This window comes from Hermetia illucens, chromosome 4 (assembly GCF_905115235.1).
Source record: "Hermetia illucens chromosome 4, iHerIll2.2.curated.20191125, whole genome shotgun sequence".
Taxonomy (NCBI): domain Eukaryota; kingdom Metazoa; phylum Arthropoda; class Insecta; order Diptera; family Stratiomyidae; genus Hermetia; species Hermetia illucens.
In genome coordinates, this window is record NC_051852.1 from 165,507,219 (window position 1) to 165,534,699 (window position 27,481).

The 27,481-nt window shown below is 46.4% G+C and overlaps 1 protein-coding gene across 3 annotated transcripts; it reads left to right on the plus strand.

Annotated features, from left to right (window-relative positions):
* Positions 1-903: 903 nt before the first annotated feature.
* On the plus strand, positions 904-26,126 carry LOC119655311 (liver carboxylesterase 1). Of its 3 annotated transcripts, none has more exons than XM_038061141.1 (7): positions 904-1,526; positions 23,111-23,293; positions 23,346-23,438; positions 23,495-23,662; positions 23,716-24,911; positions 24,973-25,400; positions 25,462-26,126. In XM_038061141.1, the coding sequence occupies exons 2-7, from the start codon at positions 23,186-23,188 to the stop codon at positions 25,581-25,583; spliced, it is 2,115 nt and encodes a 704-aa protein (XP_037917069.1). In that variant the 5' UTR covers positions 904-1,526; positions 23,111-23,185; the 3' UTR covers positions 25,584-26,126. The 3 variants fall into 3 exon arrangements, with proteins under 3 accessions (XP_037917069.1, XP_037917070.1, XP_037917071.1); XM_038061142.1 differs by having other exon boundaries at positions 904-1,477; XM_038061143.1 differs by having other exon boundaries at positions 904-1,159.
* Positions 26,127-27,481: the final 1,355 nt, after the last annotated feature.

Sequence of the window (27,481 nt, forward strand, 5' to 3'; positions counted from 1 at the left end):
CCATTTGTAATTTAATTCGATGGAGACAGAACGAGCATCTGTTTTTCCCCAATTTTCCATAAGTGACCAAAAACAGAGACAGCATAGATACTCCAGCGTGATTCCATTCCACTAACTGCGCTTTAGAGTCCATTGTGTGGCGTTTGGCCACCTCACCACTCTAATTAGGCTAAGTACAGTGGTAATTTCGCGCTCGCGAAAATCCTCCCGAAAAACACAACAACACAGCTAGGAATGACGCTTGAAGCATGGTCAACCCTTTCGGGGAAAGATTGGTATTGGTGGTGGTTCTGAAGCTGATGTTGGAGAGCGGAATCATAGTTTTAGTGGATGAAATGCAAATCTAGAACGTGGTTCGAAGTAGTTTCCGATACTAGATACAGTGCCAGGATCATCCCTGGCTGTTCCCCCCATGTAGATGGTATTGGAACAATCAGTTCAAGGAAACGGTATAGTATTACAAGACAAAGGGACCCAATTTTAAGCTTCTCATTTCTTGGCACCTACTCCTTTGCCTAATTAAGTGGCGAATCTTTTAATTAACTATGGAACAGTCAACTTATGCATCCAATAGAAAGGTAAAGTAACCCTGCACCAACGTACATAGTCAAGATACACATGATACTCCACGGTTGGGAAGTTGTGCTGTGAAAAAGCCGGAAGTATGCATGAGAGACTGACTCCATGAATACTCGGACATTTGTGACTGGTTTGCCTATGTTACTCCATGGAAAACACCATAACACTCCCCCTCCAACAGACAGTAAAGAACGTAGAATGGACTAGAACCAACCAGAACCTTACGTATAGTCCGGCCACACGTTCGAAATCAATGGACCGAAATAGCCTCCAGATCACCTTTTGAATAGAAATTCTGATTCTGAACGTGATGTTCCAGTTCTAAATCGCTAACCGACACGGTGTGACTCGTCTCTCCAATGTATCTATGTATCTAGATTGAATCGAAAACGCTAAATTCTCAATAGAACCACCACTGAAATCGCGGCTTGTTTTTTTGCTGTTGTCCTCGTTGTCAAGTGCTAAACAACGTTATCGACTCCTGTAAAGGATAAGGTGTGTTGCATGCCTCACCAGCTTCCAACTGTGCTCGAATGAATCTATGCTGGCGCATCGTGGCGGAAGTCGCGTCAGCTCACAAGTACGTGCTAGATAACATAACGGATATTCTGGGGGTTGCATCCTCAAAGGGACGACAAACAACGCTTTCATTTGCATCCTAGGCGCGGTCGGTTCTATTGTTTTCGTATCTAACTCCTTGCAGCAACACATTTGCAACTTAGAAAGGACATTCGAGAGTGCATTTGCATTGTCTGCAATAGTACAAAAGCTTTCGAATTTGATTGTTGTTTCGGATCGCTCGAAAAAAAGATGCGTTATCATCCCCTAACGTAGTTTTTGTGCATTCGGGACCTAGTATGAGGTGTATGTGGAGTGCGAACTAAACGAACATTTGGCGGTGCGTATTCATAGAAAAAAGGATAAATTTCAGTGAAATGACCAGCCACGTACGTAGATCTGTATGAATACATGGCCCATATGTAACGCAATTTAAATCTGGAAACAGACGTTCTCCATTCTGTAAAAGATATTCATCTTTATGGACTGCACGCAAGTGGAATATCCTCATAAATAAACAAGTCGGGAAACCGGAAGCTGAGCGCTTCAGGTATGAAACTTTTATAACTCTGGGATAAACTTAAGGGGATTTTACTCAATTCCCCGAACGGATATCGATATGGAGAGTATTTTGAGGCCTGGGCACCATATAGAGGCAGCTTCATGAATTTTTTCAGATTTTTCCGTTGGGTAGTTTCTGAGAATGGGTCCGTTAAAGAAATCATCACTTTGGACCCCTCCCACTCCCCGCCCTTCTAATAAGCCTCAAAACTAAGACCGTCTTCGAAAAGTACTAATCGAGACCTTTCATTTGATACCCCACATGACTACATTCGATGAAAAAAATTGTACACCCCCCTAGAAGGATATCACTCACTGCATGTATGGGGGTTCACAGTTCCCACCTTCTCACTAAATGTTGTGTCATTTTGTGTATAGCCGTTTTTGAGAAAAGTGCTTGTGACAGACAGACAAACAGACAAATTGGGTCAGGTTCGGTTGTAGACCTGGCCTTTGTCAGCCCTGCGCTGGCGCGCGGTATATCCTGGTGCGTTAGCGAACACTACATCCACAGCGATAACCAGGCGATCTTCTTTGAGACATGTATCCAGCCACAGGGCAAAGACCCATCATGCCCGAAACCGAGAAAGATTTCTGGATAGTCTGCAAAAACTTTGGATGAACAGACCTTCATAGAGGTGTGGTTGGATCAACCTGATAAAGCAGGCGCCTCTATGGAAAGAGCCATCCATGTGGCACAATGCATCGCCAAAGCATGTGACGTGTCCATGCCTAGAAGGTGGTCATTCCCCAGTAGGAGACCAAACTACTGGTGGAATGCTGAACTGGCTGGTCTTCGATCAGCCTGCCACCGAGCCAGAAGAGCGGGTCAGAGGGCGGTAGGTAGAGTCGATCAGGGGCAAAAACAGCGCGCCTATAAGGCTCCGCCGTTTGGGACAACGTTTGTACGCCAACGAGGAGGCATGTGCCATAAAGGCACAATATAGATCAGCAAAAAGGAGACTCCGCAGCGCTATAAATAAAAGCAAAGCTCGCGGCTGGCAAAATCTTGTTAATGAGGTGAATGATGACCCGTGGGGACTTGGCTATAAGCTTGTCACTCGGAAAATCGGGGCTCTGCGGAAGCCCTACATATTGAACACCGACCAGATGGGCCGCATTGTGCGGGCATTGTTTCCCAGACACCCTGTACGGATTGATGTAAATAGCGCGGAAAGCGTGGTGGATTGCCCCCTTTTCAGAATGGGAGAACTCGAAGAAGCGGTTCTCACTATGAAAAACAGGAAGGCGCCAGGTCCTGATGGCATCCCGGTGGAAGTTTACAAACTGGTGTTCCACCAACGGACAGAATTGCTGCTCGAAGCGTTCAACGCGTGCTTGAAGGAGGGCATTTTTCCTTGTCGCTGGAAAGTGGCCAGACTCGCGTTGATCAGTAAGGGTAAAGGAGACCCGGAGTCGCTGTGTATGCTTGACACGGCCGGAAAAGTGCTCGAGAAGCTCATCAGGGGTAGACTCGCTGAAGCGATCCGTGCTGTCGGGGACTTATCCGCAAGGCAGTTCGAGTTTAGAACAGGGAAATCTACAGTGGATGCTGTTATGGAGGTCGTAGATGCGTTTAATCGAGCCGGGTCACACAGCCGCCGATCTCGACGGATAGTGCTTCTCATAACGCTTGATGTCAGAAATGCCTTCAATTCCGTAAGATGGACAGATATGCTAGGCACACTAGGGACTCTTCTCACGTGCCAAGGTAGGTAGGTAGGTAGGTATCAGTGGCCGCTCCGAGGAGCCCAATTAGCGCTTTGGTGCGCCGGTTTGATGCCACAAACTCCTAAGACCGTGACTGTTGTTATAGGAACAGGGAAGCGGAGTCCAGCTGGCTCGGATCTTCAGAGCCAGCCCGTAGCATTCACGAAGGAAAGCAGCTCTCCGACCCTGTAACTAGAAATCTCTCTGAGGTCCCCAAAGAATGGTTTACCCAGTGTCCGCAGCCTGACTCGAGCCAGAGCCGGGCAATCACAGAGAAAGTTCATGAGGGTTTCCCTTCCTTCTCCGCAGCTTCGGCAATGCGAGTTGTAGGGTAAGTCGAGCCTAGCGGCATGGTCCCCTATGGGCCAGTGCCCCGTGCAGACCGCCGTAATCTTGAATGCATTTGCACACGTCTGGCACAGGAGCTCTCGTGATCGGGCTATGTTATAAGCGGGCCAAATTCTCCTTGATTTGGCACAGCTTGTCAGCCTTCGCCATCTCAGGCCCGCGGCTGCTAGGTAGTGCGAGTAGACTCGGCCCCCGACAGCCGCCAGCGGAACACCGACTGTGTTCCCCGAGGGACTGCCAAGAGCAGAGCCTTGCCTGGCCAATCCGTCAGCCCGCTCATTCCCTTCTATGTTCCTATGCCCGGGAACCCAGAGGAGAGTTATCTTGAGCGTGCCGCCAGATGGTTGAGCGTGTCTCTGCACCGCCCCACCAACCGGGAAGATGTCGTCGTTGAGTACAAGGCCTTGATGGCCGCTTGGCTGTCGGTCAGAATGGCTATGTTACGCTTGGGGCTCCAGTCACGCTCCAGCCATCGACAGACTTCCAATATCGCCAGTACTTCCGCCTGGAATACACTGGTGAAACCTGGGAGACCATACGACTTGGACACACCGTGTGTATTCGAGAAAACCCCCGCGCCGACTCCATAGGCCATCTTTGATCCGTCCGTAAAGAATACCGTGTCATAGTCTTGCAACACGCCGCCGGTCTTCCACTTTGCCCTGGTTGGAAGGTCCACAGCAAAGTTTCTCGTGAAGTTCAGCTTGCGTGTGACATAATCCGTGGGGAATGCCCAGATTTCTCGAGGTATTTCATCTAGAATGTTGCTGTGGCCGTAGGACTTCGCTGCCCAGCATCCGGACTCACGTAGTCTGACGGCACTGCACGCTGCAACATATTTGATGTGGAGGTCAAGGGGGAGGAGATGCAAGAGTACATTGAGAGCATCTGCCGGGCAAGACTGCAGAGCCCCCGTAGCACCTGCACACGCGGTTCTTTGAATCCTATTAAGCTTCGTTCTATTGTATTTCTTCTTCAAAGCCTGCCACCATATAATAGATCCGTACGTCAGGATCGGACGCACTACAGCGGTGTACATCCAGAGAACCATCCTCGGCCGGAGACCCCATTTCTTTGCAAAGGTTCTCTTACAGGCATAGAAGGCTATACAGGCCTTCTTAACCCTCAGTTCTATGTTCAACCTCCAATTTAGCTTAGGATCCAGGATTACACCCAGATACTTCACATTAGAGGAAAGAACCAATCTTTGTTCATTCAGCCGTGGTAGATGGAATTCAGGTATCCTTGTCTTGGTGGTGAATAGCATCAGTTGCGTTTTGGTTGGGTTTATGCTGAGTCCGCATCTTGCGGCCCACAGGCACATCTTTCGCAACGCTCCTTCCATGATGTCGCTCATAATGGACAGAAACATCCCAGATACTAGTATCACCAAGTCGTCGGCATACGCCACCACCTTCACCCCGCTGCTGTCTAATGTACGTAAAATTTTGTCCATTACTATTAACCAGAGCACCGGTGAGATAGCACCACCCTGGGGCGTGCCTCTGTTCACAGCTCTGGTCAAGTGGTTGCCTCCCAGATCGGATTGGATTATCCTGGTACTCAGCATGGATATAATCCAATGCGTGAGATACCCCTCCAATCCAACACCGGTCAAGGCTTCCTTGATGGCGTTGGTACTGACGTTGTTGAAGGCTCCTTCTATATCCAAGAAGGCAGCAAGGGTATACTGCTTGTACTGCAGCGACCGCTCAACCGTGCCAGTCACCTCGTGGAGGGCGGTTTCTGTGGATTTTCCTTTGAGGTAGGCATGCTGGGACTTAGAGAAAGGCGTTCTCTCCATAATCGTCCTTAAGTGAATGTCCAGGACGCGTTCTAGGGTCTAGGTAAATCTCAACAAGCCACGGCACAACCCTTTCCTGCTGCTTCTGTAACATGACTGGCATTATGCCATCTGGGCCTGGAGATTTGTATGCGGAGAAGCTGTTTATAGCCCAGCCGATCCTATCCCCGGTAATTACCCATTTGATAGTCTCGCACAGGTGGGGTTGCCGCAAACCCTCCAAGCGAGGTTCTGACTCACAGTCCTCCTCGCTGGAGGGAAAGTGCGTTTGCACCAGCAGCTCCAAGGTTTCACTAGAAGACTCCGTCCAAGAGCCTTCCGACTTTTTAAGGAAGGATGGACTCTTATGTTCCTTGGACAGAATCTTATTGAGCCTCGCGGATTCACTAGTGCTTTCAATGTTCTGACAATAGTCTAGCCAAGACCGCCTCTTGGCGGTCCTGATGGCCGACTTGTACTTCTTTAGGCAGTCCTTGTATGGCTGCCCGTATTTTTGCCTGTAGCAGATGTTGAAGATTTCTCTGGTCAACTTCCTGAGACTAGGGAGATCTTCGTTCCACCACGGTGGCAGGGTCTTTTTGCTGCACTTAGCAGGGCACGAGACTTTGAAGGCGGTATCAAAAACCTTCTCCAGAGCCCCGACCTTTGACTCCAATTCGTCTGTCGTGCCAATCCTACCAATTTGCGCACCGGAGAGTTTGTTCTTAATTACCTGACCAAACTTTCTCCAGTCGATCCTCCTGGGGTCTCTAAAGGGCTTGGAGACCTCTGCGGCGAGATCTAGACTGAAGAGTATCCAACTGTGGTCAGAGAAGGATCTCTGGTCAGACACTCTCCAGTCCTCCACCCTAAGAATCCCGTTGTCGGTTATTAGGGTGATATCAAGGACCTCCTCCCAACCGTCACAGTTCTCCGAGCAGGGGAAATGAAAGGTTGGTGTACTGCCCCTGTTACACACCGATAGATTTGAAGTAATAATAAAATCAAAGAATGACTCACCTCTTTCGTTGATTTCGGAGCTGCCCCAAAGCGTATGCCTTGCATTTGCGTCGCAGCCTATCAGCAGGTTGGCTTTCTTTGGTGTTATGGTGTTCGTCAGATGTTGTAGTTCTTATGGCGGAGCTGATCGGTCGTGAACCATGTACGCCGAGGAAATATACACGTTCTCTGCCCCCACCTGCTCCAGCTTGACCACAACTAGGTCACTGGAACTCAGGTCCGGGCACAGAAAAGCGTGCAGACTCTTCCTCGCAAGAATACATGCTCTAGGTTTAGCCTGATCAGCGTCTCCTGTGCTGTGGAATAAATTAAAATATTTGCTTTGGAGCCCTTTGATGGTTGGGTCGCTTCCGACCCAGGGCTCCTGTATTAATGCGATGTCGATGTCTTCCTCTAAGAGGAAGACGAGCAGATTAGCCGAGGCACACTTCGAGTGCTGCAGATTTATCTGCGTTACCCTCAGCATGATCTGCTTGCGTGGGGGGTTCGTCAGCCCCCGTCGGACCGTCGATCGTCATCTCCTCCAACAGCTCGTTGGCGGCGTCGATTGGATCTAGGTCGTCGTCCGGTTTTGCAGAGCGGAACACTTTTACTTTGGCATTCCTGACTCCGAACCACACTTTGTAATCGGCCTTTTTCAGTGCCTCCAGGCACTCCTCCTTTATGCGGAGTAGTACGGGCTGGCTGTTTATCTGAGGTTCCTCCTCCTTTATAACAACCCAGTCGTCCATGGGAATCCCGGGGTTGTGAAGGCGCAGGAAATGGACCAGCTTGTCCTTCCCCATGCGGATCTTCGGCAACCAAATGCGAGCGACCGGTCTCCTGGGAATCTCGTCGTAAGGGATAGTCTTGAGCTTAACGCCCTCCCAAGCGTCGCTGATCTTAGCGACGCACGAGCCGAGAAAGTCCTTAGAGAACTGGTCCATGCAAGCTATTACGTGGAACCCACGGACCACATGAGATGAATCAAAGTGGGGAGTGAGTCCCGTGTGTTTGCCTCTGGTTTCCACGAGATGTTCATAGACCATGCCCGACAGCCTAGCCTCAACACTGGTCCACACCTCCAGCGTTAGTTTGCCGCTAGCAGAATTGCCATCCGCCAGCGCCACCCATAAGTGACTCCTGGCCACATCGCTGAAGGTCTTTTGCAGTACGTGGCCCGCCGGCTGACGGTTGCTGTACAATTTCCTACGTATGTTGCTTGGCGTCTGCGGTCTTGCCCACTCTACTCCGCTTTTTATCTTGTTCGACCTCGTCTTGAGATCGGTTGCGTTTTAGAGCGATGGGCTTCGCCTTCTGCTCGTCAGCCCGGCGTTTGCTGTTGTATTCATCAACAATCGCCTGGTATTTAGCGAGGTCTTTTTCATCCCGCTCGTCGACAGTACCGGCCTCCTTATTCTTGGCAATCTTGCCGAGAATATGCATGGCCTTCTGGTACTGACTCTCGAGCAGGACACCCGTGGACCTTCGCTTCTTAGCCGGTTTCCGGCGACCGACATTCTTGTCGGTTTTCGCTTTCCAGGGATCCCCGACGCTGAGGGCTTCGGGTTAGGAGTACTATGTCTGGTACTCGCTACACCCTGCCTGACGGCAGTGGGTTCCAGGCTAGAAGCCACTAGTCCGTCTGACGCCTCGCTCCGGGAGGTCCCTGCGGTTGGTTTCAGCATAACGGTGCTACGGCTGGCACCGAGTGTACTGCTCTCGACGGCCACTGTCTCCTGGCTGGAGGCCAGCAGCTCGTCCTCGGATGATGCGCCTGGCATCATCGCCTCCTCTTCTATCGTCGTCGTTTTGGTTTTTTTATTAATTGAGTCCATGTCTTGGTCCCACGAGTAGTCCGGGAAGAATGTCCACCCTGGCTGGCCCGGCCACCAGGGTAAGGGTCTTATTTGAAACTGAAGGTGCCCAAGGTATTCAGAGTTTGCATACTAAAAACCAAGCTCCCCATTGGCCACGCAGCCCTCCAGAAATCCAGACCGGACATGTTCGCTGAGTTGTTCGAAGCGTGCATGTCCGAGGGAATATTTCCAGTGGCATGGAAGCGGCAGAAGTTGGTACTTCTGGGTGAGTCAGGTGAACCATCCTCATACCGACCCATATGTCTTTTGGACACTGTGAGGAAAATGTTAGAGCGGGTAATCTATAATAGATTACTCCCGGTTGTTGAGAGCCAAGGTGGCCTTTCAGATCGGCAGTATGAGTTTCGTAAAGCCAGATCAACCATTGATGCCATCAAATTGGTTACTGGCTTGGCCGAAGATGCAATTCACGGAAAGGGTAGTACTAGCAAATATTGCATAGTAGTCGGCCAATTGGAACCTAATACGGGAATCTCTGGCGAAGATTGGTATTCCCGCTTACCTTGCAGCTATTGTCAACAGCTATATACAAGAACGGAGGCTTTGGTATGACACCGATGAAAGACCCCAAGAGTACGTTGTCTCCGCGGGTGTTCCACAGGGCTCCGTACTTGGCCCACTGCTGTGGAACATCATGTACTACGATGTTTTTAATCTTCCCCTTCCGGAGGAAGCCACGGTGGTAGGCTACGCCGATGATATAGCGCTGGTTGTTGTCGCAAAACATCTCGAAGATGCTGAGTTATACTCATGCGAAGCAATCAGCGCTGTTAAGGGTTGGCTAGAGGGTTCTGGTCTGACACTTACGGAGGAAAAAACGGAAGCGGTCCTCATCACCAAGCGCTGTAAAAGAAATTTTGCCCATATTCAAATTGGGAATCATATCATCACTTCAAGCCTGCGATCAAATACTTGGGAGTGATGGTAGATGGGAAGCTTAGCTATAAGCGACATGTGCAGGTACTGGCAGGTTTAAACTAGATACCTCACCCGATTGTCCAAACTGCGATGGAGTCCCAGAGGACTGACCCAGAGCATGTATTCTTCCACTGACCAAGGTTTGTGGAGGAAAGGAAGAACCTAGAGGAGACTCTAGGAGAGGTGCTTGTACCAGAGAGTCTGGTGCGAAGAATGCTAACATGTCAGGAAGACTGGGATGCGATCAACTCCATGGTCGTATCTATCCAGAGCAAACTGCGAAAGGCAGAAGAGATCAGGAAAGCGCGGTTACGTACGCCGCGTAGAGACGAAAGGGGACCAAGCTAAAATGAGCTGACTCCGCCCTGTGATGTAATACCGTACGGTGGTTCCACGGGGCTTGGAGGGTCGGGGGTGGTTTTAGTGGGTAAGAATCCCACACGCTGGCGTGTCCAGGCCAGTGTCTTTTGAAGATTGACACCTCCTTAAAAAAAAAAAAGACAGACAGACAGACATTGAACCAATTTTAATAAGGTATTGTTTTGCAAACAAAACCTTAAAAAGTAGGGCGTACACAATGTCGTCCGAGTCGAATCCTGAACCTCCGAAATCTATCTCTGCCTATGTATCTAATATTGGAAAAGTATAAAATACTGAAATTAGCTCCACCACCAACAGTTCACTTGCTCGAATATTCGGTCTGCGGCCGTAATGCCAATTTAAAACCACACTTTCACATTTGAATTACTAATTGGAAATGAGTTCCGATGATCCACGATAATTCCAAATGATTTCAAATAATTAAATAAATTGAATATCCTCTTGTAACGAGGGTAACTAATCGAATCAGTAGATGAAAACGTTTTGGGAATGCACATATTTGCAAATTTAATGTATAATATTTGGGTTAAATGTGTTATCATAGATACAAATTTAGCGCTTTAGTTACTGAATCGTGACCGCAGTGTCCATTGCTGAAAATGGCGCATAACTCTAACGAGAAGTCCAAATAAATTGCATTGCCCCTTTCATCCCCCCGTAATTAACTTGAACATACCCGAATTTAGATGTTTGATATACATGGCAACCATATAGTTGCCATTTACTTCTTAGTGGGGTATAACAGTCACTTCCGGTTACCTGAAATGCGCTCCAACTCTCCCACGATATTCTGAGACGCGTGGACTCCTTCTCTACTGTTCTGTGCCAAGTGCTCGACCGTCTTGGGATCACGTCTCCTTCTAGTGACAGGTCTGTGCGCTGACCAAGTGCTTCGTTTTAAATAGTATCAGGCCAGCTTCTTCTTCTTTTTCTTCAGCCTTTGTCCCGTTCACAAGCGGGGTCGGCTCGTCGTGATCGGCTTCGCCATTTGGCTCTATCGAATGCCTGACCTGGGTGCAATCTCGAGGCTTTCAAATCCCCATCCAGCGTATCAAGCCACTCCGATGATACGACGCAGACAGGTGTTGACGAAGGCTTAGAGCTCTGAGGTGACGGCGGTGGTCAGTTTCCAGGTACTACTTCCACAGAAAGCACTAAACAGTCTCAACATAATCTTAGTATTGAGATAACTGCGTTTCCAAATTTTCATAAAAGGCGGCGAAAGCCGATCTATCGCTGCTAAGGCACCGGGCAACATCTAGTTCAGTGGCACCGTCGACAAAAATCACACTTTCTAGATACACAAAGGCGTTGATCGCCTTGGACGCCCTGTTCGCTAATGCAAAGAGGGTACGATGATTCGTCGAAAGGCTCCTGGACGGAATCTTCTGCTGAAACCTTGCTAGTTTAGACATACTTTCCCGCCAACGAGGAGGACTGTGAGTCAGGGCCTTGTTTGGAGGGGTTGCAGGCACCCCAGCCTTGTGAGACTATCAAAACGGTAATTACCGAGGATAAGATCGGCTGGGCTATAAACAGCTTCTCCGCATATAAATCTCCGATCCCATTTTTCTGGTTATAGTGTACCTATTAATCGTAGTATCTCCAGCAAGTCTATAACCGTTAAGAATTTTAGTATATTCCCTACTTCCAGATCTTTCACCTTTTGCATCTCGCCTACTTTATTCAAGAGCCGGACACTGCCCTAGAACGTGCATGGAGGTTTCATCACACTGCTTACAGAACCTGCAGGCAGTGTCCGTAGATATCCCTAGCTACCTCAGGTGGTAGCTTAGTCGGCAGTGACCCGTGAGTATTCCTACTATAATTCGGAAGCTCTTCTTGGTGAGGTTTAGATACTCCTTTGTGCGTTTGGGTTCACATCTTCCCATGAACCCATTGCCGACTCCACAGAATGGCTCTGGCCCATATAGCGGCGTCGCTACTCCTTTCCTGGCCAACTCGTCCGCTCCTTCATTGCCCTCTAAAACAATGTGGACTGGAATCCAGAGTATACAGACTTTATCGAGCGAGCCGAGCGCATTGAACCTCTCAAGGCATTCCCATACTAGTTTGGAATTCACCTGGTAGGACCCAAGTGCCTTAATAGCTGCTTGGCTATCGGTTATACCATGTTCTGCCCCTATAGTTGATTTCAAGGTTGAAGGAGGCACATTTATCAATGGCGTATATTTTCGCTTGGAATATGCTGCTATCATTATTCGTTGATTGAAAGTACGTTTTCTTTGGACCAATAACCCCGGCCCCATATATGGAGAGCGCCCCTTCAAACCCAACACAAAAGGACGCGACTTACTATATGTAAAGGAATTCACAAACAACACGTTCACACCAAATTTCGGGACAGTCGGTTCAGCCGTTTTTTAGCAAGGTCCGCACTCGGTAACGGCTGGTTTTTGAAAAGGCAGACTCGTGGTCAGATCTGGTGGTACAGCGTCACCACTAGATCCAACGAACTTTTCCTCGCCGGGCGCTTTGAGTGTGCACCGCTCCAGCACTCCGCTACAGGCAAATTAACGCAGCGGCATATTTTCTTACAGCGGTGGTATCCACAGCAGGGCACCGCCAGCTGAAACCAGCGGCTTTCAGCAAAAGTCCGAGGCGTAACTACCTCAGCTCAGCAAGTCGAACCAGATGCGCCACTCGTGCTTTCCCCCGGGAATATTTGTCTCCTGGAAAAAAGGTTTTAGGGGAGCTATCCAAACCTTCCTCCCACGTCGACGGTAAAGTGATGAGGACGTCCCTCAAGGACTTTATGAGGTGCGTCGTATAGTGGCTGCAAAGGTGGAGGTGGTTTCATCTGCCTCACACCGTCTTTGAGTAAACGCAGTGGGCCGGTTGGATTAATGCTCGACGGGGTCGCGGGGGAGTCTCAGGTTTTCCCCGTACACAAGTTCCGCGGGGCTTTCAGCAAACTCCTCGCGGCTAACTGTCCGTAGGCCAAGTAGGACAAGAGGCAGGACTTGCGACCAGGAAGGATTGTCTTGCGCCATAACAGCGGCTTTACCATTCTGTGCCTTCTTTCGAGCATTCCGATGGGCTGACAGTGGTACGTAGTTGTCCGGTGGCGTTTGAAGCCTAGAAGTTTGCCTAAGTCCGAGAAAAGGACTCAAACTCCATTCCCTGGTCAGTGATGATGATCGCCGGCAAACCAAAGCTTGGAATCCTTTCTGGACAGAGGGCCTCGCACCACAGCGGTGAATATCCAGAAAACCATCCTCGGCCGGAAATCCCAATTCTTTGCAAAGTTTCCCTTGCGGGCATAGAAGGTATACAGGCGTGCTTAACACTCAGTTCGATCTTCCATTTCCAATTTAGTTTTGAATCCAGGAGATTCAGGGTTACAGCCAGATACTTTACATTGGAGGAAAGAATCAATCTTTGTTCATTCAGCCGTGGTAGGTGAAATTCAGGTACACTTGCTTGGTGGTGAATAGGATCAGTTCCGTTTTGGTTGGATTTACGCCGAATCTTGCGGACCACAGGAACACCTTTCGCAACGCTCTTCATAATGGACGGAAACATGCCCAACACTAGTATCACCAAGTCGTTGACATACGCCACTACCTTCACCTCACAGTTGTCCAATATTCGTCAAATTTCGTCCGTCATTATTAACCAGAGCACCGGAGAGATGGCGCCACCCTGGAGCGTCCCTCTGTTCACAGATCCGACTAATGTGTAAGATACCCCCCTAAACCAATTGTTCGAGAAGTCTCCTATTAGAGTGTGGTTCGCACCCAAGTCCAGCCAAGTATCCAACTTGGCGCGCTTATCCCTTGGGCGCGATGGAGTCCTGCTTCTTTTATCCCTCGCTGTCAAGTGAGGCTGTGGAGAGAACTAAATTAGGGTCTTACCAAATTGTTTCTGAAGTTCCAGCGAAACAAAGACACAAACACTCTTTTCGGGTTTCTTGAATATTTTATTTACTTTATCACTAACTTTCTACCTTAAACTTAAATAACCGAAAAATCTCCAAACAGAACTTCCGACCCGACCCGACTCCAACGCGTTTGACCTCCCCACGACTAGACTTCCACACGTATGACTCCAACCACGGCTCCACTCCAACACACCTGACTTCTCAACGTTTCCGCGTTGCTGCAGTTTTTTATATGGAAAGTCCATTAGTAGCAACCCGGAACTTAAGTTTGTTGGAAAAAGTCCAATCAAACAAAAACTGCACACACAACAGTCAACCGTTGGCCGAGGTCGTCAGAATATTTTCCATATGTTATGGTGCTGGTGACGACATCGCCCAGTAGCAAGCCGGAACACGGAATCGCTTGCATTTTGCACATTAGCACATGTGCATGTTGTATGTTAGCACATGGGCAAGGTTGCTGTTGTTTATTATGATATGGGATCAGTCAGCAACGTACGCTGACCTTGCAGCAATCACTACCGATGATTGCTGACGCTGTTGATGTTAACTTACAAGATCGATTGATTGTGGGAAATCGCTTAAACATTCTCCCACCCGAGAAAACTTCCTGCTGAGGCGGAGCATTTTGTTGACGGTCATAATAACTTCGGTTGGTCCTGATGATCTGCTTGTGCCAGATGAGTAATCTGTGGTCGTTGAACTTATTACCTATTATTACAAAAGATTTTCTTCTTACGAATTACATTACGAATTACAAGATGTGTACATTTTGCACTTATTTTCTAATGTTACAAAGTTATTTCTTACGGAATATAGTTTTATCTAGTTTACAAAAAAATCTTTACATGATGCTTATTAGTTACGGTAATGATTGCTTTAAAAATTTTTTGTTCATTAATAGCTTCCTTACAGTTTTTTTTTTTTAATGGAAGCTACTTTACAGCGTAACAACAGTTTCTATTTAACTTTCTGTTGATTAGTAACTTCCTTACAAGATTTAGATGGAAGTAACTTTACAAAATATTAATTTAATTGAACTTACTAGTAACTTCCTTACAAATATTTTTTTTTTTAAATGGAAGTTACTTTACATTTTTTTCGTAGTTTTTCTTGATGTAAACATCTACATATAGAAAGAAGTTATACGTTTGTATTGAAAAGAGACTTTCATACTTGACAATGTTAGTTTAGTAAACTATTACTACTGTATTTTTTTTTTTTTTGGTTAATCACCCAACAACAATACTAAAATCATGCATGCAGTAAGGATCATGAATCTTAGGACGCGGCATGGGTTTTATTTACATTGCCGTGAAAGCTAATTCATGAACCTTAATTCGTAAATGGAATATATTTACATTGCCGTGAAAAAAAGCTAGATACTTACTTCAACTACCATATTTACAAATCCAATACTACTGCTATATTTACAAATCCAATAAATATATCCAATCCAATACATATATTTTTTTTTTTTTTTTTTTTTTATATACAATTGAAGTGGTGATTCCTTCGCCCCTGGTTTGCTCCCCTGACTCTCGCCTAAAGGAAGCCCGACTTCCTGTCTCTCCACCTCAAGCTCCACGCAACGGTGTTGATCAGTTTAGTCAACGACGAGAACCGGGTGCTAAAATTGATAAAGCCCTTCGATTCCCCATAATCTAAAGAGACGCAACTTATTATTGAATTTTTTATCACAAAGGGAGTGACAGGTAGATCCCCTTGCAAAAAAGGAGGACCTTCAAACCATAGCTTATGGTTTACAAATTTCCGGGGGAGCATTCCTCTTGATGCACAATCAGCCGGGTTTAACTTTGACTGTACATAATGAATTTCGGAAGGAGCGAGAACCTTTCTAATTGATGCGACCCTACGCTTTACAGCCTTATTTTCAATTTCCTTCTGACTTCGGATCCAAGCGAGGGCTACCTCAGAATCAGTGTAGGCTAAGCACTTTAGTGGAATTGCCCCTAAGCTTTTTTTGACATCCCTTAATAATTCGACTAATAATACCACGCTTTCCAGTTCGAGCTTGGGAATGGTACAAAGCCCTTCGGCTTGACCAACCCGGGCCTTCAGAGGGGTAACTCGCCCTCTTGATGCAATAAGACGGACGACGTAACCCCGATGTGTCTTGACTCTGCTATAAATAACGGCAGCGTATCCATCCCCCGAAGCATCACTGAAACCAACTAACTCAGTTACGTGGCTCTCATTACCGTACCCAATCCATCTAGGGATTTGGACCTGATTCAAATCTCCTAATGAAGCAAACACTTTTTCTATTTGTTCTTGGGCAACTCCTGAAATCTCTTCATCCCAGCCATAACCTTCTTGCCACAACTTCTGAATTTCGATTCGTAGCTTCATAATAACGGGCAATAGCCAGCCAAAGGGATCAAACAGAGATGCACTCACACTCAGGATGTTTCTTTTAGTGAACATAGTAATTTTTCTTATCTTGATACTATACTGAAAGCAATCCTTTTGAGGATTGTAGTGCAACCCCAGGATCTTTAAGTCACTCTCGGCCTTTTGCAATTCTACAAAGGAATCAATTTGTCGCGATCTATCTATGTTTTCCAAAACTTCGCTATGGTTACTGGTCCACTTCGTTAGAGACATCTTCCCCTTCTCCAATGTTACCGAAATTTTTTTAATAATTTCCTTGGCAGCACCAATGCTTGTTGCCCCATACAACAAGTCATCCATGTAGAAGGCGTTTTTTACTACCCATTTTGTCTCCTCATCGGGTGCGTTGTCCTCGGCTACCTGATGAAGTGTCCTAATCGCCTGCCAAGGAGCGCAATCAATCCCATAGGTCACTGTTTTCAGAAAATACTCCTGAATAGGTTCCTTCGGGTTAGATCTCCATAAGATTCTCAGTCTTAACTGGTCCTCTGGTTTCAGCAAAATCTGGCGATACATTTTAGTAATATCACTGGAGAAGACAAACTCAAATTTCCGACTACGGGTAACAATATCAAAGATGTGGGTTTGTAACTTTGGCCCAGGAAGAATTGCTTGATTAAGACTAACGCCATTCGACGTTGGACTGGAGGCGTTAAAAACATTCCTGAGCTTCGATGTGGTAGCATCCTTGCGAATCACACTCAGGTATGGTATGTAATAAACGTCTCCACTAGTATCACCTCGGAGTTCAGTAGGGACCTCTTCCATATGACCCAAGTCCCGATATTCTGACATGAACTCGTCCGATTTCGTTTTGAGTTCGGCGTTCTTTAACCACCGTTTCTCCTGGCCGAGAAAATACTGAACTGCCTTGTTAAATGAGTTTCCCAACTGAATATCCTCCTGACGCCACGGGGTTGGTACAACATACCGACCGTCTTCAGTTCGATAGTGCTGTGATTGGAATAAATGTTCACATCGCTCTTCATCCAATTCAACCCTATCATTTTTGTCAATGGGCATGTCCCAAAAAGACCTTAGGTTTTGCTCAAGTTCCTCCAAGGAAACATATGAGGCCGTAACTTTAGAAGCAGGCAATGCTGCAGAACCAGATACTACCCACCCAAATCGAGTATTTTGAGCTAAAAATCCTTCCACAACTTCCACTCCTTCCAAAAATAATTGAGGAAGGACATTGGAACCTAGAAGAACCGGAACATGCGAAGCGTGATCTGTAACTGGATCTGCCAGCCTCTTGCCTGGGAACAATGAATTTATTCCCCTAGGTGGACGAGGAAGACCCCCTTTGGTAACTCGCTTGACTACCAGCGCCTTCGTTTCCACGTTTGAGCCATCCTCTAAACTAAGAGTCAACCCGACAATTGAAGACACTCTTCCTGCGGATACTCCTCCCACTCCGGATACTTCCACATTGGTTCTCTTCTTAGTTAGTCGCAGCCTTTGAACTAACTCCTCAGTGATATAACTGCTCTGGCTACCCTGGTCGACCAAGCACCGAACTGAAATTACACTTCCATCCTTTGCCTTTATCTTTATTACAGCTGTGGGCAATATAGTTTCGGAATGGGCAAGTTTTGTAGAGTTTTCTGCGTGATGAGAAATACTCCCTTGCATGTATGACCCGCTCGATCGATCTTTGCCGGGATGCAATACTGTTTCATGCTGCCCATGACAAAGCTCACATTTCAAAAACTTACGCCTTTGACATTCCGTACCATTTTTGTACTTATGGGAGGCACAGAAGACACAGATACCATAATGCCGGAGAAGATCCCCTTTGTCCTTGCTGTTTATTAACCGTGGACATTTTAATACCAGATGATCTTCCATACAAATGTAGCATGGAAACCGCTTTATTTTTCCCCCTTGTGCTTTTGCGGCAAGGGAAATTTCCCTATGCGGTTTTTTTCGACCACCTAAGGTCTCTGCCTTCTTAGCAACGGAATGTTCTTCTGCTTGAACCTTCGCGAGTCCGCCCAACCCCTCCCAATTGGGAGACATAACTATGTATCTATTTTCCAGGAATAGATCAATATCATCAATTGTTACGGGAAGTTTTGGCTGTTTTAGCAATGAGTCAAATTCCCGTCGGGTGGAGACATCCATTTTACGGGTAAGGATAAAAGGTATGAAAGGTACACCTTGATCACAATTGAACCCAGCCTTCCTCAGGTTTTGAACCACTGAGCGCATTGTATCAAGTGCCCTTCCAATGGTACTGGGGTCTTGTAATACTATCTGGGGAAGATCTATGAGGGCCTGGATCTCCTTTTCAACCAGCGCCCGAGGATTACTGTAGCGTCGTTCCAGAAGTTCCCAGGCCTTAGCGTAGTTTTCCCCATGCACTCCTAAGTGCTCTACGACTCTCCTCGCATCACCTTTTAATTTGCTCTGCAGCATCATTAGCCTTTCAGCTCGCCCAATATCAGATCCTTCATAGACTGATTGAAAAATACTACGGAAAGACTCAAAGTGACGAAGATCCCCATCAAACGAAGGAATATCAGGGACTGGTGGACAAGGACGAGGTCTATGACCGCGATTCCAATAAGGAATGCCTTCGGTCTCGGAGCTTCTTAGCCCGAAGCCTCTTGACGGCAACGGTATGTCACCAAAAGGTATGTTCAAGTCATCGCGAACCCTGGGAAACCATTCTCTAGAGAACAAGTTTTCCGGTTGTTTTGTCGCGTCCTCCGACTCCCCTTGAGCTTCATTAAGCTCGACTGAAGGTCCGGGGCGTGGACTTGATGATACCCTTCCACCTGTGATTTCTATATCGACGGGAGAGCCTTCGGGAATGAGATCGCGATGAACACGCCCAATCAGCTCCTTAGTAGCATTGTAAATACCGATCATAACGGATAGTTTATTTTCTCGGAAATAGACTATGTCCTTAGAAGCGTTTTGGCGAAGAAGTTGGCTGTGGCCGGCGAGGAAATCCCAATAAAGCTGTTGCACTTCTTCCCATGCCGCAGCAAAACGCTCTCGCGTCCTTTTTTCTTGCCGGAGTTTGACTAGGGACTCCCGCACACTTTCAAGTTTTGCGACCCTTTCTTGCTGGGCATCAATAATTGCCTGAATCTCCATTCTGGCTAAATTTAAATATCGCGATAATACCAAGCTCCGCGGCGATAGTAACTTTGCGCCTTTAATCTGGGCGCCGCAACGACAATAATTTTGCGCCCTAAGATTTAGGCGCCGCAACAATAATAATTTTGCGCTCTAAATTTGAGCGCCTCAACGATAATAATTTTGCGCCCTAAGATTTAAGCACCGAATCAATAATTTTGCGCTCTTAAGTTTGAGCGCCGCAACGATAATAATTTTGCACTCTTAATTTGAGTGCCGCAACAACAATAATTTTGCGCCCTTAATTTAGGCGCCGCAACAACAATAATTTTGCGCCCTAAAATTTAGGCGCCGCAACAACAATAATTTTGCGCCCTTAATTTAGGCGCCGCAACAACAATAATTTTGCGCCCTAAAATTTAGGCGCCGCAACAACAATAATTTTGCGCTCCTAATTTGAGCGCCGCAGCAACAATAATTTTGCGCTCTTAATTTGAGCGCCGCAACAACAATAATTTTGCGCCCTTAATTTAGGCGCCGCAACAACAATAATTTTGCGCCCTAAAATTTAGGCGCCGCAACAACAATAATTTTGCGCTCTAAATTTGAGCGCCGCAACAACAACTTTGCGCCCTTAATTTAGGCGCCGCAACAACAACAACTTTGCGCCCTAAAATTTAGGCGCCGCAACAACAATAATTTTGCGCTCCTAATTTGAGCGCCGCAGCAACAATAATTTTGCGCTCTTAATTTGAGCGCCGCAACAACAATAATTAGTGATTTCCACTCCGCAATGGCAATACTCTGAACGGGGCACTGAATACGTGGGAAGCGCAACACTGTAAGGATCTATCCTTTGGTCTGAACGCGCCCACGTAACAACAAAATAGTGCACTGAAAACGTAGGAGACGCAACACTACAAGGATCTTTCCTTTGGTCTGAACGTTCCTATGTTGTTCCAGCACAAACAAAGCACCGATAACTTTACCGATGTACTATATGAACCGTTCAGTATTGTCGCGGCGGAACACTAACACGTTTGTAAACTACGCACTTATTAACAACAATTTGCACAAGAAACTTTATAAAAATTCACTGTTTTATAAATTTTAATTTACAAATACTTACTTGAAGGATCCTAATCCGGCTCGACGGACCAATTGTTCGAGAAGTCTCCTATTAGAGTGTGGTTCGCACCCAAGTCCAGCCAAGTATCCAACTTGGCGCGCTTATCCCTTGGGCGCGATGGAGTCCTGCTTCTTTTATCCCTCGCTGTCAAGTGAGGCTGTGGAGAGAACTAAATTAGGGTCTTACCAAATTGTTTCTGAAGTTCCAGCGAAACAAAGACACAAACACTCTTTTCGGGTTTCTTGAATATTTTATTTACTTTATCACTAACTTTCTACCTTAAACTTAAATAACCGAAAAATCTCCAAACAGAACTTCCGACCCGACCCGACTCCAACGCGTTTGACCTCCCCACGACTAGACTTCCACACGTATGACTCCAACCACGGCTCCACTCCAACACACCTGACTTCTCAACGTTTCCGCGTTGCTGCAGTTTTTTATATGGAAAGTCCATTAGTAGCAACCCGGAACTTAAGTTTGTTGGAAAAAGTCCAATCAAACAAAAACTGCACACACAACAGTCAACCGTTGGCCGAGGTCGTCAGAATATTTTCCATATGTTATGGTGCTGGTGACGACATCGCCCAGTAGCAAGCCGGAACACGGAATCGCTTGCATTTTGCACATTAGCACATGTGCATGTTGTATGTTAGCACATGGGCAAGGTTGCTGTTGTTTATTATGATATGGGATCAGTCAGCAACGTACGCTGACCTTGCAGCAATCACTACCGATGATTGCTGACGCTGTTGATGTTAACTTACAAGATCGATTGATTGTGGGAAATCGCTTAAACACCAATACTAGTCAAGGCTTCCTTGATGGCGTTGGTACTAACGTGTTCCTCTATATCCAAGAAGGCAGCTAGGGTATACGGCATGTACTACAGTGACCGCTCAATCATGCCAATTACCTCGTCAAGAGCGCGGGTCTGTGAATTTGCCTTTGAGGTAGGCATGCTGAGACTTAGAGAAAGGCGTTCTTTCCATAATCGCCCTTAAGTGGATGTCCAGGACGCGCTCTAGGGTCTTCAACACGAAAGAGGGGAGGCTTCGGGGACTCATGGCCGCGTCTGCCCGCTTTCGGTATGAAAACCACACGTGCGCGTATCCAGGACTGTGGTACGTATCCTAAAGAGATACAGCTCCGGTAAATCTCAATAACCCGCGACACAACCCTTTCCTGCTGCGTCTGTAGTATGAGTGCCATTATTCCATCTGGGCCCGGAGATTTATATACAGCGAGGCTGTTTATAGCCCAACCGATCTTATCCTCGGTAATTACCGATTTGATAGTCTCGCACGACTGGGGTAGACGCAAATCCTTTAAACAAGGCTATGACCCACAGTTCTCCTCGCTGGCGAGAAAGTGCATTTGAAACCGCAACTCCAAGGTTTCGTCAAAAGACTCTGTCCAGGAACTTTGCGGCTTTTTAAAAAAGGACTCCTATGTTCCTTGGACAGAATCTTACTGAGTCTCGCAAATTCGCTGGTGCTTTCGATGTTCTGATAATAGTCCAACCAAGACCGCTTCTTCGTGGTCTTAATGACCAACTTGTTCTTCTTCAGGCAGTCCTTGTATGGCTAGCAATATTTATGCCTGCAGCAGATGTTGAAGATTTCCCTGGACAGATTCCTTAGGCTGGGGAGATCTTCAAACTTTCTCTAGTCGATCCTCTTGGAGTCCCTGAAATGTTTTAAGACCTCTGCGGCGAAATCTAGACTGAAAAGTATCCAACATTGATCTAAGAAGGATCTCTAATCAGACACTCTCTAGATCTCCACCCTAAGAATCCCACTATCAGTTAGTAGGGTGATGTCAAGGACCTTGAAACCTTCACAGTTCCCCGAGCTGGGGAAATGCATGTTGGTGTACCACCGCTACTACACACGCATAAGTTTGTAGTAATAATAAAATCAAAGAATGATTCACCTCTCTCGTTAATTTCCGAGCTGCCGCAAAGCGTATGCCTTGCATCGGAGCCGCAACAGGTTGGCCTTCTTTGTTGCTATGGTCTATGCTTGTCAAATGTTAAAATTCTGCTGGCGGAGGTGATCGGTCGTGAGCCATGTAAGTCAAGGAAATATACACGTTCTCTGCCCCGACCACCACTAAGTCGCTGGAACTCAGGACTGGACACCGAAAAGCGTCCAATTTTGCGGAGCGGAAACGGAATACTTTCACCTTTGCGTTCCTGACTCCGAACTGCACTTTATAGCCTACCTTTTCCAGTGCCTCCGTTTATACAGAGCAGAACAGGTTGGCTGTTTATTTGCGGTTCCTCCTCCTTTATAACAACCTCGTCGTCCATGCGAATTCTGGAGTTTTGAAGGCATAGGGATTGAACCAATTTGTCCTTATCCATCCGACCGACCGATCTTCTGGGAATCTGGATATAGGGGATGACTTTAAGCTTCACACCCTCCCTGGCGTGGCTGATTTCAGCGACCAGTTGCTTAGCGTCCGAGCTCTTGCCCACTCTGCTCCGCTTGTAATCTTGTTCGACCTCGTCTTGAGATCGATTGATTGGCCACGCAACCCTCGACTATGCTGTTCCACCTCGACTTGAAGCTCCAATTAGCACCTTCTTCAGTGCAAGGAGGACGATCCCCGGGCTAGTGCTTCGGCTCATCCCACGCCAGATCCACTTGCCCTTAACACATGACCAGCAGGCAAACAGATCCTCGTCAATTGGATGAACCTACTCCCAGCGCAGCCCTGCACACCCTTTGCCTGTCCGATGACGGTTTGCATGGGTCACCGCGCAAGGGTCGTTTGAGGACTTGTCGAGTTATGCAACTTCAACCTGAAGCGTATTGAAAAAACATAGATTTATTGAAACTTATTTACAGTGAATAGTGTACGAAAACCCTTTGAAAAGGAACTGTAATGCAACAACGATACTCCACATATCACAGTCACATAGAATGGCGACCGCAAAATTCTTATCATATGTGCTTCCTATCCTGATATCATGCGTTCACTTACGAGGGCAAGAAAACCGTGTGATCCTGAATCAAGGAGATATAATTGGTGTAGGTATCACTTAAATGAAGATGATATTCACGTTAATCCTTCAATTTCTAGCTCAAAGTGTTCCCGGAAATATCGTCCAGTCCTGTATATGTATTTCTTGGCATCCCCTACGCACAAGCCCCGATTGGAGACAATCGATTCAAAGTGAATATTAGCTTTCTGCTCAGAAGAAGGATGTTTTATAACAATTGCCTTTTCAGCATTCACGACCACATAGTGGATGGAATCAGACCCTCTTCGCTAGAAATTTTAAACCACTGTGCCCACAGCCCACCAATAGTATTTACGATGAGACCGGCGATGGAATGCTTAAGCGACCAGTCGAAATGGACGAGAACTGCCTTTATCTAAATATATGGATGCCAGAGGTAAAAATCACAATCCTACCATCACTTATGTCCTTCAAATGATCCCTTTTCAGATCAGCATTCGTCAAGGAAATCTACCTGTCCTGGTTATCATAACCGGTGAAGAAATGACATTCGACTGGCCTCAGAATCGTCCCAATGGGCTCGATTTATCTTCAGAAGGCATAGTTGTTGTAACTGTTCAGTATAGATCAAATATATTCGGCTGGCTGTCCTTGCAATCTGAAGATCTTCCCGGAAACTTCGGACTACATGACCAGGAGCTTGCCTTAAAATGGATTCAGCAGAATATCCACAAGTTCGGGGGAAATCCAAAACAAGTCACGCTTCTGGGACATGGAACCACAGGGGCAACTTGCGCCTTTATACACCTGATTAGTCCTAAATCTGCCGGACTATTCTCCAAAGCGATAATAATGTCCAGTTCAGCACTTTCGTATAAAAGTTTTGCGGATCAGACGCCTTCACAAGAAATCATCAGCAAACTGGGATGTCTATCAGAGAATACTCCTGAAATTTTGCATTGTCTCCAACAAAAGAGCATGGATGACTTGCAGCAAGCTTTCGAGACTATATATAATAACGGGAATTATTCAACAATGCTAGGACCAATGCCAGACACCTACCGGCAGCCTCAAGATCGGTATCTCCCAACGGATCCACGTTCTGCTCTGAAAAATGGACAATATAGGTCGATCCCCACTTTATTGGGGATCACCACAAATGAGGGAGCCTTCATCCGCGACTATTGGATTGACCTAGCCCGGGAAGGATATAAATCTCTTCAAAAATACATCGAATCAACGGTACTCCCTCATATCCTTCAGAAGTATCTTTACATAGGTGCATCAAACCAAAACCAAGTCCTGGAAGCCATCACCTGGCGCTTCTTCGGCCAATATCCGGAAAGCCCAAGTTACCTGTTGAACTCATTGCAGCGTCTCATCTCTGAAATTGAGTTTGAAAGTCCGTTCTTTGATACCATTGAACTTTTGGCAAATGCACGTAACCATGCGAACCTTACGAAAACCGACACTGCAGAGACCTTTCTTTACGCCTTCCATCAACCAAATTCAATGGATATGAGAGGGAAGTTGAACCTATTTGGAGGATCTGGTCATTCATCGGATCTACCCTTAGTAATGGGACCAAGTTTGTTTCAACAAATTTCACGGAGGCGCTTTACATCGGCTGAGGATAAACTATGTCGACAGCTACGGAAATTTTTCACGGACTTTATGAAAACTGGGTGAGTTTTATAAAGGTTCCTCTTCTTCAGAAGAAAGGCATTCCGCGTCTTGTCATTTCAGGAGTCCTACACCTGGACGCATCTATGATGCTTGGTACTCCTACACAAGTGACAGAAAATTTATCAAAACCCTGGGAGAGTATATAGAAACTGAGGGTGGGGGTGGCTCGGCTACTAGTCAATTTGAACGAAATCTCCCAATTATAGAGGAAATGTTGCAGAAATCAGTTGTAGGTAGTGCAGCTACATCCGTGTCAAACAGTGAAGAGGTCCTCAATCCCTACAGACTGAAAGGAAGGGAAAATCAAAGTTCAAGGACTGCGAAAAATTCTTATTTGGGGAATCGTCACGACTACGAGTATTACCGTCATTTGAAGAAGGTCTACTCCTTCTGGAACGTCCTGCTGCCAAGCATCTCGCCACCAATCCTGCAATTTAATCCAACAAATACTTCTGTGGAACGAAGCGGCCGCGAAATTGATGTCTATGGTAAGAATATTGTTAAAGGTTAAAATTTTCTTCTCTTCATCAACCACTTCTTCTCTTCCAGATATCAAGTACCGTCATGCCTTCTTTTCTATGTTAACGGTGGTATGCCTTCTACTTGCGATCCTTGGAGTTTGTGTCTACATATTGAATAAGAACCGGAACAACTTTGATACGAGCTTATGACAAAGACTGTTTGTCCGATCGAAGCTTTTCGATCGAAAGATTTGGCAGAGAAGGCCGAAAACCATGCCACTTACCCCAAAAGAGGAACAACCCCCCATTGTACAGAAAAAACGACCCAGACAACGTTTAGATCCTGCGGAAATGGGAGAGAAACCGAATGATGCTCGCAATGAAAACCTAGATACAATTTCATATGCTCTGGACGATGAAATTGAGGTTCGAAATTGGCGATACCATCTCACGAATGATAGACTTTAAGTGTTGAAAATGTCCTTATTTTCAGTAATGTTAAGTTAAGTGTTAAAGTGTGATTTTCACTGTACCAAAGACATTCTAGGCTCAAAAATATTTTACTTAATTATATCTCACAGGACCTAGTTTTATAAGTATTGTATTAGGCTTTTCAGTAGGGAGGTGGGGGCTTATTTTCTGAAGTTTTTATTGTAGTTTTTTCTAGAGCTCTACGAAAAGCTACAACCTTACTTACGTCATCCACCAAATTCTTGCTAACTTCAAACTCCATAAGGCACCAAACTTTCTCAGCTAAATAAATACCAGAAATAAAAGGTCCCTTTTGTTCGAGTCAGAAGAAACTCTTCCGATGCTATTCCACCTTTGCCTTGATGCGTTGACTTCCAAGGTTGAAAACTGAACCAAAGGCAAAATTGTACCGGGATTGCTCTGACATGAACTCTAGTGAACCTAAATTTGTAAAAAATGTCCCCCAAAAACTGTATATTGTCAAGTTGTATATTATGAAATAAATAAATTGATTTGAATTTGATGTGACTATATCAATGGTTAATTCAATAGAGGAAACAGTGTTAAGCTCTCATGGCCGCAAGGAATGATTTTTCTCTCCTGCACCAACGTCACCCAGTACCTTATTCTGAAGTAAAAAAAAACCCTAATTGACAAAACCCAAGGCAGAGTGGGAGACCAGGAACGGGATGCAAGGTTATGACAAAGTATTCCTCAGCCAAGCCAGCCAAGGAAGTTTTCTCAGATACACACACCTCACCCGAGTCGTATGGTCTCCCAGGATTCGCTAGTGTATTCCAGCAGAAGATACTGGGAGCCTGTAGATGGCTGGCGACAGTGCAGGGAACCGCTAAACAATTTAGGCGGCACGCTGAAAGTGACCCTCCTCTGGATTTCCGAAAAATTAGCGAGCTGACGAACTACTCAGCCGACGCTCTGCTCTTGACAGTCCCTCGTCCACGCACTCTGTTCCCTATTGGCCATTGTCAGGAGCAAAATCTACTCGCTGATTTTTGATAGCGCAAAGTCAAGGAGGATTCAGCCCACCTATAACAAAGCTTGATTGCAAGAGCTCTGTGCCAGACGTGTGCCAATGCATACAGGATTACGACAGTCTGCATATAGCACTGACCTATAAAAAACCATACCGCCAGACTCGGCATACCCTACAATCCGCATTACCGAGGCTACAGCCATGTTTTTGTGCATTATGATCAAAGGAGCAGAAGACCTTCAATTATGATTGACGAACTTGTGGAAAAGATTGAGAAGACGGTTCGTTGACGTAGATTAACATTGGATAAATTTTTTGTAATGTTTCCTCAAACCCCCAAAAGACAGCGCGGAGCAATCACAAAAACACTTGGATATCTGTCTATGAGATACGTTCCGAACCAGCTGACAGAACAACAAAAGTTGAAACGTATGTAGACCTCTAAAGAGATTTTGAAGCTCAACAAACTTGAGGGCGACGATGCCTGCTGGAAACCGTCCTCAGACGGGCCAAGAATGTGGGGTTGTAGGCTCATCCAACTAACGACAGGTGGATCTGGCGGGGAGATGAGCCAAAGCAACAGCCCGGACATCGTCCTCCGTGCACCAGAGAAAGTGCTAATAGGATCCTAAGCCAAGGCGCC